This window comes from Amblyomma americanum, chromosome 10 (assembly GCF_052857255.1).
Source record: "Amblyomma americanum isolate KBUSLIRL-KWMA chromosome 10, ASM5285725v1, whole genome shotgun sequence".
NCBI classification, from domain to species: Eukaryota; Metazoa; Arthropoda; class Arachnida; order Ixodida; family Ixodidae; genus Amblyomma; species Amblyomma americanum.
In genome coordinates, this window is record NC_135506.1 from 77532821 (window position 1) to 77552316 (window position 19496).

Sequence of the window (19496 nt, forward strand, 5' to 3'; positions counted from 1 at the left end):
CCATGAGCTAACACAGCTGCTATCCCCAACCAGACTGTTTTTTGAATACAATGTGTTGGAACATACACAGTGAAACATGCACAAGTACATCAGCCCCTCAATGGCAGCAAGTAAGCATGGCAGTGTGGTGCACTTGCACCTGACTTCAGCAGTGAGGTGCACAATGCCACAAGTCAAATAATACATGCAGAAAAATACACAATACACCTAGCATGAATGTCAAAGCTTTATAAGAACCAAATGATCCAATACAATGCAATGGAAACAAAACAGCTTGAGACTTTTTCTAAAAGATAAATATAAATTCCTGCATATGTAACTGCATATGTGGCAGAAAATGAGCACATCATTAAATTGGCAGTTAGAAAAACACAGAAATTGAGCATGTTTGTAAGTCCCCAAGAAACATTGCAAATTAATATAGGATGAGTAAAGGAACAATGGGGAAAAACTTGTCCTTTAGTTGTCTGTGCTGTGGAGCTACAAAATAAAAAAACTTCAAAATAAAGCTCTAACATTATAAATAAAACTTGAAAATATCAGTGACTTCTGTGTCAAGTCTCAAAATACAGTAGACTCTTGTTGAGACGAACTCGCTTAAGATGGACAGTGGAGGTAGTATGTTTGGTTTCCCATGGAGTCAATGCAAAAAATCCGTTTAAGATGTACAGTGCGCACGCGCTAATCAGTTAAGATGAACTTTCACGACCAGCCGCGCCCAAGCCATGCAGCTTTACTCGACCATTCGAGCAGTATTTCAGTGGAAAGAAATAAAGCAAAAGTGAAAAAAGATGAAAGCTTTTTTTGCACCGCCAACCCTCCGTGCGACGCGGGGAGACACAGAGGCCTAACCAACCTAACCACGTCTTCGTTGAAAAGGCAATTCTGCGAATGCAGAACTGCCGCTCCTCCTTCCCTCCCTCCCTACTCCTTGCCCCCCCCCCCCCCTGCAACAACTCCCAACCTCTAAACAATAATCTGTCTTTAACACGCCAGTAGATTCACGTCGCGTCGGCAGAGTTCTCAAAACTTGCAGACTCCTCCTACGATCACGGGCAGAGAGGAAGTGGTGCAGAGAGAGAGAGAAAGACCATGCGGGCAGCCCAGCCAGGAAAGCCAGCAAAACTCGAGAAAAAAAAAGGTGAAGAGAAAAAAGTGAGAAGAAAAAGCAGCCAATAAATACTGCTTCCCAACGGTGATCACATGACAGTGTCGTTATGTTAGTGCTACCGATGCTGTGTGGCCGTGTCTCATGCGTTTGCCGGCTGCCGTGCAAACTGTGCAGTAGGCCTATCAATTGTTTGTGGCATGCGTGTGTGCCGTGACGTTGCCATGCTCCGCGATCTCCCGCCTGTCTGTACGCAGCCACATCGTGGTGTCCGTTGTTTGCTTTAGTGCACGCCCTTTTCGTCGTGTTGCTAGTATGGCTAGTCAGCCAAAAGCTCGAAAAAAGTCGCTTGAGCTTCGTGAGAAGACCGAAGTTTTAACCGAAGTTCGTGCTGGCTGGCTTTCAAAAACCGAAATAGCGCGCAAGTTCGGCATCGCGAAAGGTATTGTGAAAGACAAAGAGTGGATTACTAATGCTTTGCAAGATGGTGAGTTTGCGCCGAAGCGGAAGGAAATGCGCACAGCTATGCACAAAGACCTAGAAGATGTTTTGCTTGCTTGGGTAAAAAGAGCACGCGGTGCAAATTTGCCAGTGAATGGAGTGATATTGAAAGCAAAAGCAGAAGAAATTGCGCTGCGGCTGAATGTGGAGTTTGCGTGCAGCGATGGCTCGCTTGACCATTTTCGGAGAAGGCATGGACTGGCCTTTCGTTGTGTTGTTGGCGAGGTCGCTGCAGTGGACAAAACGGCCTGCAGCGATTAGAGGCAGTACAAGCTGAATGGCCTCATGGAAGAATATGACCCTCAAGATGTATACAATGTGGACGAAACTGCACTATTCTAGAAACCAGTTGCTTCCAAACAAAACACTCACATTTGCTGGTGATAACTGCATGGCGGGAAAGCACAGCAAGCTTCGGGTAACAGTCCTCGTGGGCGCGAACAAGACTGGGACTGACAAGCTAAGGTTGCTGGTGATTGGCAAGTCTAAAGCACCGCACTGCTTTAAAAACAAAAACGCTGCCAGTCACTTACATGGCTAATTCGAAGGCATGTATGACGGAAGCGCTTTTCGAGCAGTGGCTTCTGGAGATGGATCACCGCTTCCAGAGACAGAAAAGTTCTGTTTGTTGTTGATAACTGTCCTGGGCATGATCACGTCGCTGGACTTTCTATCATCCGTCTGGAATTTCTACCAGCAAATACAATGACGAAGCTGCAACCCATGGACCAGGGAGTGATAAGCAGCTTGAAGAGGAACTATCAGCGCTCTCTGTTGCAAAGGATGTTAATATGTATGGAGACCAGTAAAGAGTACACGGTGAACCTTCTAAGTGCTCGCCACTTACTGACAAGTGCCTGGGAACAGGTTAATGAAGCAACCATTGCCAATGCCTTCTGCCATGTGGGGTTTGTGGTGCCTAGTGACAGCTCAGCGCAGAATGATACTATGAGTGAGGACTCCACTGTGAACTTGGAGGAGAGAAGCAATGTTTCTTTGCTGAGTAGTAAAGGTATCTCCGTTGACAATAGTACGTAAGTCAGCAATGATGAAGGTGTGCAAACGTGTAGGGCTGACGCACTGGAAGTTCTAATTTAAGAGGTTCTCGACCCATCTTCAGAAACTGCTGCCAATAATGACAGCATGGACGTTGCGCCTGAATCTCCACTCATGACCTGTGATGCAACTGACGCTTGCCTGGACACTTTAGTGCAGTTTTTCGAACAATGTGAGGGCACTGAAGGATATCTCAGAAGGTTAAGCGAGATGTCTGCGTTTGTAGCAGCCAGACAATTTTCTCGACAGAAACAATAAAAATAACAGACTGGGCAACAGTCAACAGCTCCATACGCCTTACTAGGCCAATCAATGTGTAACAGACCACCAGTAGTGCAATAAATGCTTATGTTGCAGTTATTTTTTGTTAAAAGACCATTTCATTGCTTTTTTCACATATACGAAGTATTTGGACACACACCGCATGCTCGAACATCATTTTCAGAAGCACTCCTGATTAGACGAACTTCTGATAAGATAAACAGTCTTCATGGTCCCTCGGAGTTCATCTTAAAGGGAGTCTACTGTAGTGCATCCCTGCTGTCCTCAACATTGGCCACAGGGGAGAGAATTGCAGCTTGACGGCTCCTAAAAAGGAAACAAAGGCAATACAGTGCACAATAGAAACAAAACAACTTACAGAAATTTGACAGATTACTGTGGGAAAAATACACGAACAATAAAGAATTACCATTTTTGATGCAGCATTGCGTATTAAAAAAAGGGGTGTCGGTCTGCCTTGTCACCTGAAGTATATAAGATCTGACACGCATTTCATTTGCCTATTTACTCGCGTAATACTCGCACTTTTTTCCCTGAAAATCAACGCGAAGTTTGGGGGTGCGTAATTATGCGGGGAAAATTTTCAAGCAAATGTTTCGGAGTGTTAAATGCAAAGATGAATGGGTGCAAGATCAGGATTGTCAGGTCCGCAATTGTAAATATAACGAAAACATTACTTTCAAGCGTAACTTACCTTCGTTATGAAAGTACAGGGTGAACGTAAGCTCAAGCTGCTAAAGCACTTTATTTGCCGCGCGCAACCTTCCCGTCACTACTCGCGTTGCATACGTCCTGCATGCAATTCTACTCATCATCAGAGTCCGTGTCGACACTGAAATCGATGGTTTCTTCATCTTCCGATGCTTCTTCGTCGTCCCACACCAGGTGGTCCTCGGTCGCATCCAGGGCGTTCGAAAGTCCTGTTTTCTTGAAGCTTCTGGCCACCATGTTTACATCAATCATCCCCCATGCCTCTGATACCCAGCTGCACAGCAGCTCCACGGACGGTCATTTGATCTCGCCGCCCGGCGTCAGAGCATGTTCATCTTCGGCCATCCATTCTGCGTACAGCCTCCGGACGTTATCTTTAAATGGCTTGTTCAAAGATACGTCAAGAGGCTGTAGCATTGATGTGAGGCCGCCGGGTATAACAGCCAGGTCCGAGCGCAGTTCCTTGAACTTCGCCCGAACCGACTCTTGAAGATGGCCCCGAAAGCTATCAAGCACGAGGAGCGAGGGAAAAAAGAAGCGCTCCAGGTCGCCGCCCCCACACAGTCTTCACCCAGTCCACCACAAGGTCCGCGGTCATCCACCCCTTTTCTTGGATGCGCACGTGTTTACCAGGGGGGAGCTTTCCTTTCGGGAGGGTCTTCCGCTTGAAAATGACGTATGGTGGGAGCTTCCGCCCGTCCGCCGTCACGCCTAGCATGACCGTGCACCTCTGTTTTTCGGCACCTGTAGTCCTGACGTGCACAGTCCGAGCGCCTGTCTGTTCGACTGTCCTGCTGCTGGGCATATCGAAATTCAGCGGAGTTTGGTCCGCGTTCCCTATCAGGGAGAGCATGGAGTTTTTCTCCTGCCGGATCCTGATAACGAATCGATGGAAGTCCACTATTTTCTCTTCATAGGCTGCGGGCAGGCACTGGCAAAGCGTCGTTTGCCTCCTGAGCGAGAGTCCATTGCGCCGCATAAATCGTGTGGCCGCCCGTTACTAGCGCGGAAGTCTTGCACCGGGATGCCCTCCTTTCTTGTGATTACGAGCACCTGGTTCCGTATCAACTCAATCGACACAGCACACCCATCCGCTCGTCGAGCCTTGATATATTCCAGTAAAGAGGATTCGACGGCAGGAAATTTCCCAGTCTTCGGTCCATGGAAGGCCCGGCGCGTCTTACCAGTCGTCTTGAGTTCGTCGTGCTGCCGTCTCCAATACCGGAAGCAAAACTCGTTGACGCCGAAGTGTCTGCTGGCGGCGCGGTTGCCATGTTCCAACGCATACTCAATAGCTTTTAGCTTAAAAGCAGCTGTGTAGCTTGCGTAGCTTCCCATGGCGAAGCGGCACAAAGAGCACGGTGCAACACGCAAACAAGGCAAACGAGGCCTACGAGACACCGGAGAGCTGGAGACACCTTCGCAAAATGGCGTAGCGGTGGTGAGTGGATGAGCGGTAGCGACGGTGGCAGCGGATGATAGCACAGTACCGCTGCCTAGTAGCAGGCGCGCCCAACCATGGCAGTTAGTTGTGGCCGCAGTCAATAGATGGCGACCGCTACGACAAGCAGACGGCTCGCGGCAGTAATTTTGGGGGTGTGATGATTATGCGGGGCAAAAAAATTTTCCAATTTTTGATAGCCAATGTGGGGGGTGCAAGCATTATGCGAGTGCGAGCATTATGCGAGTAAATACGGTATGTCTTTTACTAATGCATGTCCAGGCGAAGCAAATTGCCCTATCTCTACTGTGAAGAAACACAAAATTTTATGCAGTGTACAACAGGCAATCATTGCCAAGCACTCCATAGTGCTAGAATATGCTACTTTCGGATGCTTCTCTCATGGATTATTGTGAGTGGATTCCAAACATGCTTATTAGCTGCAGTAATGTCTGAAAGCTTCAACCTCTCCTTCCCAATCTCCACCTGTGGCACATAAAAGTGATATCAGAGTAAATTACAACACTGGTGCAGTTGATCTTCCTGCCAAATACAATCTTTGTATTGCTTTCTCTACATCACACTGACAACATGGTTCAGATACGGTTCTGTTCACATGTATATCACAATTTCCTGATGCCCTCTGGGCATCCATATTCTAAATGTTGCATTCCATGAATGTCCAAGAAAAAATCAATTCAAATATGGCAGAAAAGACATCACAAGTGTGATTCTGTAAAAACAAATTGGTTCTCACAGAAAATTATCTGACTTTGAAGTTAAAACAATAACAGTGCACTAAAAACATTAAAACATATGAGCAAAACAAGTACTCAGAAGGGTTGAAATGCAGGCCAGTTGGTATATATTGTAACTTGAAAAAACCAGTCAAAAAGACAAGGGACAAGAGAAGGTGCTGAAGGTGAATGAAGCGGGCTGATGTTGGGGCAACTGAACGCAAGAAACTCGAGGTCATGCCATACCTGCGTAAAGTGGGCCACAGCATCAAAAAAGTTACGGCCAAGCAGGGAGTGAGTGTGCTGTTTTCTGCTCCTTGCAAGCTTCTGGGTCTGTGCTTGCGCATTTCTCGAGGTAGGGAAAGGAAGCACGTTTGCACAACGCAGCACGAAAATCGTTTCACGGCGTGTCACACAGGTCGTGTACAAGTTCCCCCTCACATGCGAGAGAGTATACATAGGCCAAACTGGTTGGTGTATTAATGACCGGCTGCGTGAGCACCACTCCTCCCTGGGGTTCGATGACGGTGCCAACTTGTCTCACCATTGCAATGAATGTGGGTGTTATCCACTGTTAAGCAATGTAACGATTCTAGGTAGAGGCAAGAAAAAAGGGAGAAATCTTGGAAGCATACCATATCAGTTTGTTAGGCCATGATTGCATTAGCACAACCTCGGTGCGATTACTCGAGAAAGAATTCCCTTTTTTTAGGTTGGTCACAGCAGGTGTGATATCTTGTGTGTCCTATGCACTGTGATTTGTGATGCTGCTGCTGCGCATGCTCTGCTGGCCTTGCTGGGACTATGTCAATTCGAATAAACCTCAGTTGATAGTCCAGTTGTTGTGGCGTGAACACTCCTTCTCTTGTTCCTTGTCTTTTGTGACTAGTTTTTTCAAGTTGAAACAAGTACTATTTTTCAAACTCATTTGTGCTTTGCATATTGTGCCAATCTGAAAACACTGGAGCAAGTCCCAATTACATATATGGATTCAATTTTGCTTTTATATTTAAATATGAAAATAAGACGCAGCAATGAAACTTCACAAAAATAAGGATGCAGGTTAACTCTTCCTATTTTCTTATACGAACACACACGTGTACGACCAAAGCTCTCATCTGAAAACAAGGCGTGCAGAGACCTCTCCATAAGGAGAGGGCCAAAATAAGCCGAGCACCCTAAATAAGCCGAGCACCAGACCAGCGGAAAACTTGTACCCATTGTATCACCGGATGGTACCCGGCAGCATTGGAGATCGAACCTTGCACCTCCCGCATGCGATGCGGATGCTCAAACAACTAGGCCACCACTGCAGTCATAACTGTACATGCTACAAGGCAAAAGCCTAGAAGAGGTCATTACAAGAAATTAGAAAAGGACAGTAAAATAATCGAGCTGGAACCTCATCTATGGTCATACTCTAACCTGAACATTTCAGGTTCAAGAAATTTCTAGTATTTCAACTATTAGCACCATTACACAGTCACCAAACTAATCGCTCCTTACACAACATTGTCTGCCTATTAACGTCCTTTCATGTGATTAAAACCGGGGCACATGTGTTAACATTTTGCTGCTGATTATCTAAGGATAGCTACAGCATGCTTAGCACTATTGCAAATTTTAGCTAAGGACACAGCATGAACACGGGTATGAGCTTAAGAGTGCTTCATTATACTGAACACAATGCAGTTACAATAAAAAAAAAAGCCAAGCATGAAATCGGCAACAGAAATAAGTTATTTATACTGCTGCTTATGTAGTAACTTGAGTGGCTGGCAGAAAAGCAGCAGAACAAGAAAATACCTCCCTCTTTTCCGAAATTTACAGCATATTAGATTGCAAGAATAAATACCTTAGGGTCACATGCTAGAGCATAATAGATCGACAGAAATTTATCCTTAAATGCTGGAGAACCAATCGCAAAATGGCCTCTTCACAATGCAGTAGCAAAATGTTAATCAATGGAGAAGATATAACACGATTCAGCAAAAAGCACAGAATAACACCTGTATTCGTGTGCCAGCTGACATGCCAAGTGATTTACACAAAACTTGCCATTTCTTCCGACGCGCTGGTGCAAACCGCAGGTGGTCAGCTATGCAGTGAGACAGGTCAGTTTCCTTTACATCTGGGAATGATTTGCGAAGTGCGACTGAAATAGATTGTTTCATTTAGTATTTGCAATGAACTGCCCTACACAGCAAGAAATTGCTTGTAGCTTTAAGGAGGGAATGTGGGCTTTGAAGGTGAATTTTTTTATTTTTGGCACAGAGCAATGAAGTTCAGCATGCTTATTGAGAAGCGCAATAAATGTTAAAATGCAAATTTTCACTTATATATACCTTCAGCAGTTTAGAGGTTATAAATTTTTATAGGATTCATTCCTATAGCAAACTTGCAGAAAGCATGGCATAATAAAACATGTTAGAAGCTTCGAGTCTCACTTAAAATTTATACAAAGAAATGGGTTATAGAGTGACATTCTGCAGATATTTTTATGAACCTGATTTTTTCCTACAAAGAACATTATGTCAATGTTTACGTAATGCATTCATTATCGTCACGTCAAAGTAGTTGCAGAATAAAAAATAAGTAACTCAAGTTTGTAAGAACGTGACTGTATAAAGAATCTATCTAGAAAAACAACACAACAAACCTCATGAAAATCCATGAAGCCATTGTCATGCTCTGCTTTCTGCAACTTAGGAGGGTAAAATATTAGGCCATTTGGCGAGACATAACGACTAAAAATCGAAACAGACATGAGACTGAGGCAGGCGACAACACAAGATGAGCAGGGCAGTCAGGTCAAAAAACACTTTTGAGAAAACTGGCATCTTCACCAGAAATTTCAGAAAGTTTTTGCTTCACAAAAACAGTTATTTAATCTCATTTCAATGTTGTTTTCGGGATATAATTAGAAAGACCTTATAGATAAGAGGTCTGGTGTTTAAAAAAATTCAATTTTTCAAGATTTGAAAGCCATGTCTCCTCTTATGTGATAAGGGATTAGGCATGGGTGAAGGAAAGAAAATATACAAATATCAGATCCACACCATTTGTAGAAGATTCCAAGCATTACAAGCCAGAATGTGACTTTTGAGCATTGACTTCTGATATAAAAATTTCATGGCTCCTTCAAACTGTACTCTGAACCATTGCAAATGTCAGAAAAAAAGGTGAGATATGTTAATCAGTAAACTGGCAATGCATAGCCACCTGTGAGAGCACACTATTGGTTTTCTGACTTGAAAAAAACAGGATTACCCTTGATGTTGCAGTGCAAGAAAATGTATGCTCCATGGACTTGCAAAACTCAAAGTGAAGGACTGCATTCCACAGCAGCTGTGAAGAAACCTAGTTTCAGTTTTTCACATGACAGCCACATTTACTTGTGCCACAGCATCACAGGCAGTCAAATCTAAAGGTTTGTATACCATACTCTCACAACTGGCCATGCATTTTTCATCAAAACATGCTAATCTGGAACAGTTTTGAAGACAACTCAAAGACCAAAATTAACCAGCCCACTAATACATATTTACAGTTTTCTAGCATCCAGAACAATTGACTCTATAGTCCCAAAGAAATCACTTAGCTACAAAACCAGTCGCTAAATCCTTCTGGAATGCTTTAGCTGAAACACTTTGGGCAGACTTACACACAGTGGACAAGTGGTTTCACGGTGTGGAAAATGTGCTAAACCAACCAATGCAAGCAGCTCGTATCTGCTAGTACATGCAAAGCAATCTGTCAGTAAAGTAGTGGTAAAAAGTCTAACAAAACAAAGATACCAAAATGCACCAACCAGCTCCCTAGCTTTCTTACTTTCAATAACAGCTGTAACAAAGTAACTTTAGCAAAGCAACAACAGCTTAACAAAAATGCTTTGTAACAACAGAAATAAGTGTGCAATATATTTAAAGCAGTTACACACCATTGATAACACCACACAGCTTCAGCTGTAGAAAAGCTCTTTTGCCCTTCCTCCCAGTGAAGCAAAACTGCTCCGCCACACTGTCACATAGGCACTTCTTCATGACATGGCGTACACCATCCTTGAAACATGAACCTCCTACCAGGCTCAAGTGTTGTGCCTGTCAAACACAAACAAATGCGCATAGTTGGAAATGACTCATGTATAAAGGTAACAATACCATAATAAAAAATAAAGGCAGACATTCTAATAAGTTCTACTAATGTCTTTAATTTGGCTCAATTATGATCGAAAAATCTACAAGATATTTTACACAAGTTTAAAGGAGCCAAAGACTGCCAGTGTGTTTACGGGGACATGATAAATAAAACAAATTTCTTACTTCTCAGTTTATTTTCCTAACCCTCAGGTTTCCATCTGTCTTGTGACAAAAATTAGTGAAATATGCAGTGAAAATTTAAAAATTACTTCCTTTTTTATATGTGGTCATTGGAAATTATGAGCAAATCATATTACTGATGTCCCCGGCACATCACAATGGCGGTGGCATCACTATTTTAGTACCACGATGGAGAAAGATTAGCAGATCAGACTCCTTTGGTTGCAGTGGCACATTTCTCTGATCAAAAGAAAAAGCATACGAAGACAATTGCAATCACTCATCCCTTCGGCATTTTGTAATGAATAACAGCAGAATGTTTTTTGCAACAGTCTTTGCAACATTTTTTGAAAGTTATTTCTATAAGAAACATTTTTATGTATATGAGCAAGCTGCTGTTTAACTTTTATTTTCATGAATACTTGGCATCTAAAAAGAACTGATAGCTTTATTGCACAGAACAGAAATTTTTCAACATGCCAGCATGATAAACTTGTGCACTTCCTCCTTAGTTAACATCTCTGGGACGACTTAATGAAACGGCTACTTTTACTTAGCAACTCCTCCAGTAAACTAAAATAAAATGAAATTTTTAAATTAGCATAAGGCTACATATCAGTGCGCCAAATTTAGTTAATTTCATCCATAAATAACAAAAATAGTTTGAAATGCCACATGTCCTCTTAATTATGCAATACCGAATGGAACACAATTTTTCAATTCACAACACGATAGTGGTCATACATGCACTACTTTTTGTCTTGCCCTCTGTTTTGATGTGCTTCCACTGCGACCACCTACAACAAGACAGGAAAAGGCGGCTGACAAGAGTATTGCCACTTTGCTAGTGAGGTCAGTTCCTACCTTGAGGGTCTAAAATATGCATGGCACCCCAGATTATTTACTGCCTCTTTAACTTCCCTTCCAGTTACATGCACTCAAAATTTGTATAATTTGAGAAGCCACTTGGCCTTTCTTATGAGGGCTTGCTTAGTAGCTGCCAGGTTCTAATTTTGCGAAATATATTTAACAGCAAGCTAGCACAATGATGTACTCAAGTGTGAACATGTCTGCCAACCAGAGCTCCTAAATAATACCAATTTTCAGAACTTCCAAAGGAACTGCTGAGCAGCCAAGTATAGCTGCCGTGTGTTCTGAGAGTAATACAATTGATAACATTTATAATTACAAGTCAGCAATAACCATGCAGGTTCACTCCAGCAACAGTCGATACACTGGTGCACAACTATCTGTGCTAAGCCTCGCATCCAATGCCCTATATACAATGCTAAATGTAGTTTCTTCCGCTTGGACTCAAAACATACAGCTCGCTGTCTTCTGTGCAAAATGCACAGTTTACTTTCCCATATTAGTTGCACGTTTCACAGATATCTCAAACTCCACACTGCAATGAATCATCTGTAGTCTGATACAACCCTAGAATGGAGCAGCAAATGCTGCTCAGAAAACATCCTCCAACTAATGGCATCGACCTGTTGTGATGTTGCAGTCAACAGCTTTAACAGGTGCAAACTATCAAGTACAAAGTGGCCGACTGCAATGTAATGACAATAGGTTGACACTACTGGTCTGATTTCTTTTGAGACGCATTTGCTGCTTCACTGTTTGCTTGTATCAGACAATAGGTTTCATTTTGTTACATGTGGCTCTCAGTTACTTGAAGTTTACATGAGTTCAGAAACTGAAGGCAAACAATGCCTCCAATATTTGCTGGCTTATACTGTCTAATTTTATGACTCATTACAGTCATTACACACCAAAAATATGAAAATTTGAAATTTCATGCCATCCGATTAGAAAAGAAAGCCCATTCAAAACAATGCAGTACTCAAAATATTTGGAAAAACTTGCCAAAGCCTTTCTGTTTTCTGCCTGATCCAGTAGCTTTTCCAAGGAGGCCACTGCTTCTGCACTTGATAACGGAAAAAGATTGACCATGTCTTCAAGCACTGAAGGCACCGCTTCAATTCTGTTGCTCATACGGGCCTCAATTCTGCCGAGGGCCTCACTATGCTGCTGCAGTTTTTCTTCTATTCGGCTCAGAGAGCCTGCAATGTTGCTGAGCAGACCTGCAGTATGGGGATAAAAGACAAAGGGAAGCTAATATATGCACAAAGGAATAATTCGAACTGCCCTTTCAAAAACTAGGACCTGGCCCACCAATACATTCTTTCCAGCTTTATGTCCCCTGTATACATTTATTTCCAAGTCCATGTAACAGACCTTTAGGTCGAGCTATGCATTTTATTTTCCACACACTGAAAAGAAATGGTGGTTGTTAGCACACATAAGTATGCTGTATTATATTAAAATAATTAGAAAAATTATTATTGGTTACACTTTAAGATGTAAATTGATCTCATTGCAAAACTGTTTCTCCTGGACACATATTTTGTAACATGAAAGTTTTTTTTTTCATAGCAGGTTTTTAGTCTCATAAGAGCTCTGGGCAATTATTCCACAACAGGAGCAATTTAAAAAATGTGTCACAAGGATTCACTCAGTACCTTCTGCTATGAAAAACCAAGGTTAGCCATAGACGTGTTTCATAAGCCTTTTTCAGAGTTACTGGTTCTAGTGCATGCCAGTGTACCATGATGAGGTCATGCATTTTTATCAATGATGTGCTGTCTCTCCTTTAATCGATTTGTTGTCTGAAAAATTACTTTGCTGCTACTGTTAAAACACTGCAATTTCCGTGCTTGCATTGGCTCAGGGGACATATGGCCTTTCTGGTTTATCAGTTGATCAGACCACTAAGAACACTTACGGTAGTATAGGTATATGCACTACAATGCAAGAACTCCTAACCCTGTATCAACTCAATACATGATTGTAACAAGTTGCATTATTCTGCTATAGTACAGAGCCGTTTCTATCACTCTTTAATTCTCCAATGCCCAGCACTGCCTGCACTTACTCTGCATATTTTAATTTTATAACCTTTGTCACTTCATCTGGCCATCTACTCACAAAGGCTTTCTTTCTCTAAGCGTCCAAGACCACATACCTTTACAGAGTACTATGCTATATAACCAAATGGTTTAAACATCACAAAACAAGAAATTTTGCGGCATTGTACCTTAAAAGCACTACGATAACTATAAATAAATTTTCACCTTTCAGTTCATTCAGGCCTGTTCCTTCTTCAGGTCTATTTTGTGGTTGCCTGGTGGGCGGGCACCGAACAGATGGTAAAGACTGTGTTGGAGTGGATGCTATGGGATGCTGCAATTCTGAGTCGCTATCCGAACTGTTGGGTGACACAACAGGCTGCATCCTCCTTTTTTTCCCAACACATTGCTCTGGGCCTTCCGGTTCTGGGCTGCTTTCACAGCTGACTGCAAGAAACATTAGGTGTAAATATGCCTGCAGCCATGCCACGCAAGTCACAGTTTGTTGTGTGGACATCTCAACCGTCTGTGATTACACCTCTAACAACTGCAAATCAGAGTATGAGATCAATAGCATACAGCTGTATACACAACAGGTAGATAATGCATTCGCAGTATTTAGAACACTTTACAAAGCACAAACAGTACTCACTTGCATTTTGCGGACGTTTTCTTAACCTTTTCGTAGGTATTTCTTCTGTTCCCAAATCCGATTCCTCCTCTGTCCGCTTCACCTTTCTTCGGGCTTCTACGTATGTTCCTGAAGGCATTGCAATATTTAAAAAGTCAGCTGTACATCAATATAATACAAAAAATTGCTTCCTTTAAAGCCAGCTAAAGCCAACAAATACATGTTCACTAATGCTGCTCATTTTACTGCTGAAAGAGCTTCTCAAGCACCAGTATTATGCAGGAGTGGCATTCATAGTATTCCACAAACCATACAACAACCAACCCATGAGTGAGGTTCTTAGCTGAGGCAACCACATTTCTTACATAAGAAAAATGTAAAAAATGCCTATGTTCAATGCACAAAATAAATCAAGAGCCCAGGTAGTTGAAACATATCTAGTGCTCTTCACTACAGTGTGCCCCATAGACTACAGTTTATTATATCGTAAAATTACATCAATTGTTAACCAACCTGCTAAGAATGATAACTGCTCTTAAAACGATAGCTGCATCTTTCACTCTAAATGTTGGCAAGCCTTTCAGAGACACTCTGATTTGGTTCAGCTTTGCTATAACATTAACAGTATGATCACCTAAAGCTTTCTTGACAATTCAAGCACAAACCACTTACAAACCAGTTTATGCATGGTTCAGTGGTTCCATAAAGTTAAAGAGACACTGAGGACCATTTTAGAGCTATAGCTATTAAAATTGATTGGGTTGTATGTGTGTTGGTCTTTTTTTAGCAGCAAAAGATATTTTAAAAATGGAACTGTTTTCCTGCATTTCAGTTCAAAGTTTTGACATCATGTGTGCATTAGCCTTAGAGATCCACTGACACAAAAAAAGCAGTCGTCATCTGGCTGAAGACAAACTGAAGTTGTCAGGTATTAACTGATCACAGCACTCTAATGGCAAATAGGCTGTTTGCACTGACGATTGAGCTTTCAAAAGCCAGAAAAGGCAAAATGAAATATAGGTATCACCGCCACACGCTGGTCTCCCAAACTTCGTCGACCGCAACACATTTTTTTTTGCAGTCTATGAAGCTAAGACACCATGCTTTTACTTCCAAAAAGTGGTCACGGAGTCATTTTTGGTATTGACATCACTAGATTGAATTCAGTGACAAAAACAAAAAGAAATGATGTTCTTGAATCCAACTTCTTCAGCAACAAATGTGTCAATTGCTGCCAAAGAAAGCACAAGGACACAAGAAAACAAACAGTTAAGTGGCCGCACAGGCTGGTTTGTAACCTTTTGCCCTTGATATTAATGCAAACAGCAGACTTGCAACTTTAAGAGGCAGTTAAAAGCATATATTGTGTACACAGTGTCACATTCTAAACAGCACAGAAAAGATACATCCGCCTGCTGACAGCCTTTGAAAAAACTGGTTTTTCAGGAAAGGAAAATGGCGCAGTAACTGTCTCACATATGTTGGTGGACACCCGAACCGAGCTCTCTATAGCGTTTAAATAACAGTGCAGTTATAGTGTCATGTTGGCGTTAAGCGGCCGAGTGTCAGCAGCGGCGTAGCCCTGGACGAGCATTTCAACACTTCTTTCACCTCTTCTTGATAGGCGCATTCATCTGCAAGAGCGCTGGCGTCAATAGGGCGCCACGTACCATCAGGGACAAAATTTTGCGAGACACTGGAGAACCGTTCCGAAGCTGCCTCTGGGACACTAGATGGCGCGGTGCGTGCGTCGAGGCTATGCTGTGCCATGACCAGGCGCATGCGTGTCCTCTGCTTTCCTTGGCAATTCGCTTTGCGTGGAGTGCTGCTTATTCCGCGCTTGTGCGCCGGTAGTCGATTTTCACCGTGCTTTCCACTGCTCGTGCTGCACGAGCCATGTGGCTGTCGTGCTCCACTCGCAGCCAGTCGACAGCGATAACAGCACGCATTGATAGCGAGGCAGTCGTGTTTATAACGCGTTTTTTAGAAAAGTGGAGCACAGTTTCCTTTCGCTAATCTCATCTATCTTCTGACATGCAACCGAGGCCTTTTTCCTCCAAACTACCCGTTGCGATAAAAACTTCTCGACGAAGGCACGTATGCTTCAACCTCGAGAGTGTGCGTGCATCGCAACTCAATCATATTTATCGTGCCGACCGGCTCAAAGCGAAAAACAGAGAAAGAATCCTTAGGCAACATATTTATTGTCATGAAACTCAAAACTGAGAACAATCCAGGCATCATTGTCAAAGGGGCAATTCCTATTACTTGGAGAAATTGCCATCAGCAGCAATAACGCTTGCCAAACGGCACGGCATGGATTCGTACAGTGAACGGATCACGTCTGTGTCGGTGCGGAGCCTTTCCCAGTCTGCTTTTGTGGCTTCCGACAGCATGTCTGCATTGGCACTTCCAATGTGAGACCTCATTACATTGACTTTCATTAGGCCCCAGACATTTTCAATGGTGTTCATGTCAGCTCCCTTTGGAGGCCATGGCAGCTGCCACATGCCACGAGCGTCTAGAAGAGTGCTCACTCTTCTAGATGTGTGCACAGGACTCCTATCTTGTTGAAAGAAGTAGAATCCATCCGGGAAGGGTCCGTCAAAGACATATGGAAGGAAGACATTCTCGATGATGTCGACGTAAGAGTTTGAAGTGAACGATCCGTCGACTCTCACCAAGGGACCTAATCCATTCCTTGACATGGCGCCCAAGACAGCCACGGAGCAGCGACCGCTCGAGAACACGCTCTGCAAGTATGATAGGATATATCTGTATAAAAGGAAATCGGTAAGAGATAATTAGGGTCTTGTGGATCCGCTGTAGTGCGAATGAAAACTATCCTTTCAGTGTACCAAGGTTTAGTCGCAAGTGTGAAATATTTCATAATATTACTAATTACGCCACTAAGATACAAAAGTCGTCTCTAAAGAGCAATAATATTCAAGGACTTGCGGCTTCGGCTCGATGAAGGATAAGGTTATGGAGCCATTTGGGGAGGGGCAGTTCTATCAGAATGATGAGTTTCTTTTGCCTTTTGCAGTATTTGTCGTTTGGGACCACGGAGGCCGCCCGTTCCCACCAAACCCAGCCTTCTTCGTATTCTTCACACAGAATGATAAGGATTTACATATACACCCCCCCCCCCAAAAAAAAGGATATCCGTACCTGCAATTCACTGGTCTCCAAACTCGGCACTTCTCGTCCCAGCGGGTAGAAAATGTGTACTCGTCCGAGAATATAACCTCGGACCACTCGTCCACAGTCCACTCTTTCAGAGAGTTGGCGAACTCGAGCCATTCTTGGCACTGTTTGGCAGTTAGGCGGGACTTCTGTGCAGCCATGCAGGATCGGAGGCCAATTTCCTTCAGCCGTCGCTTGACAGTCTTTGTAGATATCTTTAGCATGAATTCCTTGCGGATTTGTCGAGCAATCATGAAGGGGTGGCCACCGCTGCAGCTATGATGAGGAGGTCATCACCTTCACATGTGGCTCTCGGTCAACCTGAGCGCTTGGAATCAGCAAGGCTGCCTTCATTGCGGAAAACGCGAATGGTGCGGGCCATAGCCGACTTGGAACGGACAGTCCGACGAGCTATTTCCCTCTGGGGAACCCCTTCCACGAACAGGCGCGCAATTAGTCTCCTGTCGTCGATCGGCACCCTCGGAGGCATTTTGCATCAGGAAGAATTTGAGATGAAGTTGTATAGCTTTTCCTCGATACCACTAGCCATTCATAAACCGAGCAGCATCGACGACTAAGCAGAAAATAGAGGCGTTCTGTGGAAACAGTGCTCCCACTATCTCCTTTATCTGTGATCAAGCTAGGCAAGCGCGTGCGCGTCAGTACTTCGGGGACCGAAGGCGTAAAGAGCACTGTCATACTTGGTAGTGTAATATTTCAGCTGTTTTGTTTTTGTAGTAGTGCTTGAGTAATGACGGAAATCAGTGGCGGGACCAGGAGCTTCCACGCGCAAAACGTGTTCGACAGCTGGCACTTGCTGTTTCGTCACTGTGGGGCGCCATATCTAGGAACAGGCTCGGGCCTCTGGTGAGAATCCACGGGTCTTTCGTCGAGAAGTTTTACGTCGGCATCATCGAGAACATGCTCTTGTCATACGTCCTTAATGGACCATTCCTGGATGGATTCTACTTGATTCAACACAATAGGAGTCACGTACTCACATCTCGAAGAGTGAGTGCCTTTTCCGAAGCTCGCAGGGGTACGGCAGCTTCCATGGCCTCCAAAGTGAGCCGACAGGAACCTCATTGAAAATGTGTGGGGCCTAATAAAAGCTAATCTATTGAGCTCCCACTTTGGGGATGCCAGGGCATACACACTGGAGGAAACCATCAAAGGGCTTTGCGCCGACACAGATGTGCTCCGTTCTCTGTACGAATAGATGTCACGTCGTTTGGCAAGTGTTATCGCTGCTAATGGCGATTTCTCCTAGTGCTAGGAATTGTTCCTTGCCAGTGATGCCTGGATCGTGGTTGTTTCTTACTCTCAGTTTCATATTTTGTGACAAGACATGCGTTGCTTAAGGATTCTTTCTCTCTTTTTCGATTTGAGTCTGTCGGCACGATAGTATGAATGGGTTGCGATGCACGCTAAAGCTCGCAGTTGAAGCACACGGGCCGAGTTTCTTCGTCGAGAAGACGTATAAATCGCAACGGGCAGTTTGCAGAAACACGGCCTCGTTCGCATGCAATAAATTATAAATGATTAGCCAAAGAAAAAAACTGTCCGTGCTCCACTTGTTCTTCTAAAAAACGCGATTTAGATGCGGTGGGCCCCGCCAACGCGCTGTTATCGCTGTGGACTGGCTGCGCGCGGAGCACGACAGCCGCATGGCTCGAGCAGCGCGAGCAGTGGAAAGCACGTTGAAAAGCGACTACCGGTGCCCGAGCGCGGAATAAGCAGCGCTCCAAGCAAAGCGATTTGCTAAGGAAGGCAAGCGGACGCATGTAGGACGCGCATGCGCCTAGTCATGGCACAGCGCAACCTCGACGCACACACCGCGCCGTCTAGTGTCCCAGAGGCAGCTTCGGAACGGCGCTCCGGCGTCTAGCAGAATTTTGTCCCCTATGGTACATGGTACGCGAGGAAAAAAGCAAATTCGTACTGTATACACTTACCTGCTTCGCCGATGATACGGCACTTGTACGCCTGCCACCCAACGCCAGGGAGTTCGCAATCTTTTACCGCGCTCAAGAAGCGAGGACAATTGTAGGGAGGCCATGAAACTTCCCCGTTTGTCACCCACTGCTTGGGCACGGCGGCAACTCCTTCCTCCTCGATAAGATATACGATATAGTACATACTACGAAGAAAAAAACAGTAAAAAGTAATAAGCTCTCCCTTAACTATGAAAGCTAAAAGCGAGAATTTGAACGGATTGTGGGACTCACCTTAGCACGCCGTGATGATGATGATGATGATACTGGCTATCCCTTTGTATCGGGAGATCAACTGTACTAAAAACCGGATCATGCCAAGAAGGTAAAAAAATAAAAATTAAATAATAAAAACACCTAACACACGCTCATGGCACGTTTTGGCCCCCTGAGCCTTCAAGGAGCGTGACCGTGTCGTGTGCGCCACCAATATTCAAACGCCGCTTGGTTCGCTCAACCAGCTTCCATTTGCAAGAGTGGCAGATCGGGCTAGTTGGTATTTTTCCATAATGCGATACATAAATCCCCTTTCCGCAATAAAAATTCAGTTGAAGTCAGCGCTGTGGTGTCTTGTCTCGCTTCGTCCCCGTCTTTATTTATCCCCTTTCCGCAATA

General features: G+C 43.9%; 1 protein-coding gene across 3 annotated transcripts; it reads right to left on the reverse strand.

Annotated features, from left to right (window-relative positions):
* Positions 1–212: 212 nt before the first annotated feature.
* Positions 213–19143, reverse strand: LOC144106651 (uncharacterized). 3 transcript variants are annotated; one of them, XM_077639491.1, is made up of 7 exons: positions 18843–19143; positions 13723–13830; positions 13296–13517; positions 12028–12245; positions 9777–9936; positions 7895–7967; positions 213–3253 (listed from the first exon to the last, which is right to left on the reverse strand). In XM_077639491.1, the coding sequence occupies exons 1-7, from the start codon at positions 19024–19026 to the stop codon at positions 3187–3189; spliced, it is 1032 nt and encodes a 343-aa protein (XP_077495617.1). In that variant the 5' UTR covers positions 19027–19143; the 3' UTR covers positions 213–3186. The 3 variants fall into 3 exon arrangements, with proteins under 3 accessions (XP_077495617.1, XP_077495616.1, XP_077495618.1); XM_077639490.1 differs by having other exon boundaries at positions 7895–7991; XM_077639492.1 differs by lacking the exon at positions 18843–19143 and adding an exon at positions 15372–15827 and having other exon boundaries at positions 7895–7991.
* Positions 19144–19496: the final 353 nt, after the last annotated feature.

Excerpts from the sequence above, each read along its gene's own strand:
- LOC144106651 (XM_077639490.1), bottom strand. The coding sequence starts at position 19,026 with ATGTACTATATCGTATATCTTATCGAGGAGGAAGGAGTTGCCGCCGTG. Across the intron at positions 13,831-18,842 it reads CCGTATCATCGGCGAAGCAG|GAACATACGTAGAAGCCCGA; the intron begins GTAAGTGTATAC and ends CAATGCCTTCAG. Across the intron at positions 3,254-7,894 it reads CCAGCGCGTCGGAAGAAATG|GAGCCGTCAAGCTGCAATTC; the intron begins GCAAGTTTTGTG and ends TTTCCTTTTTAG.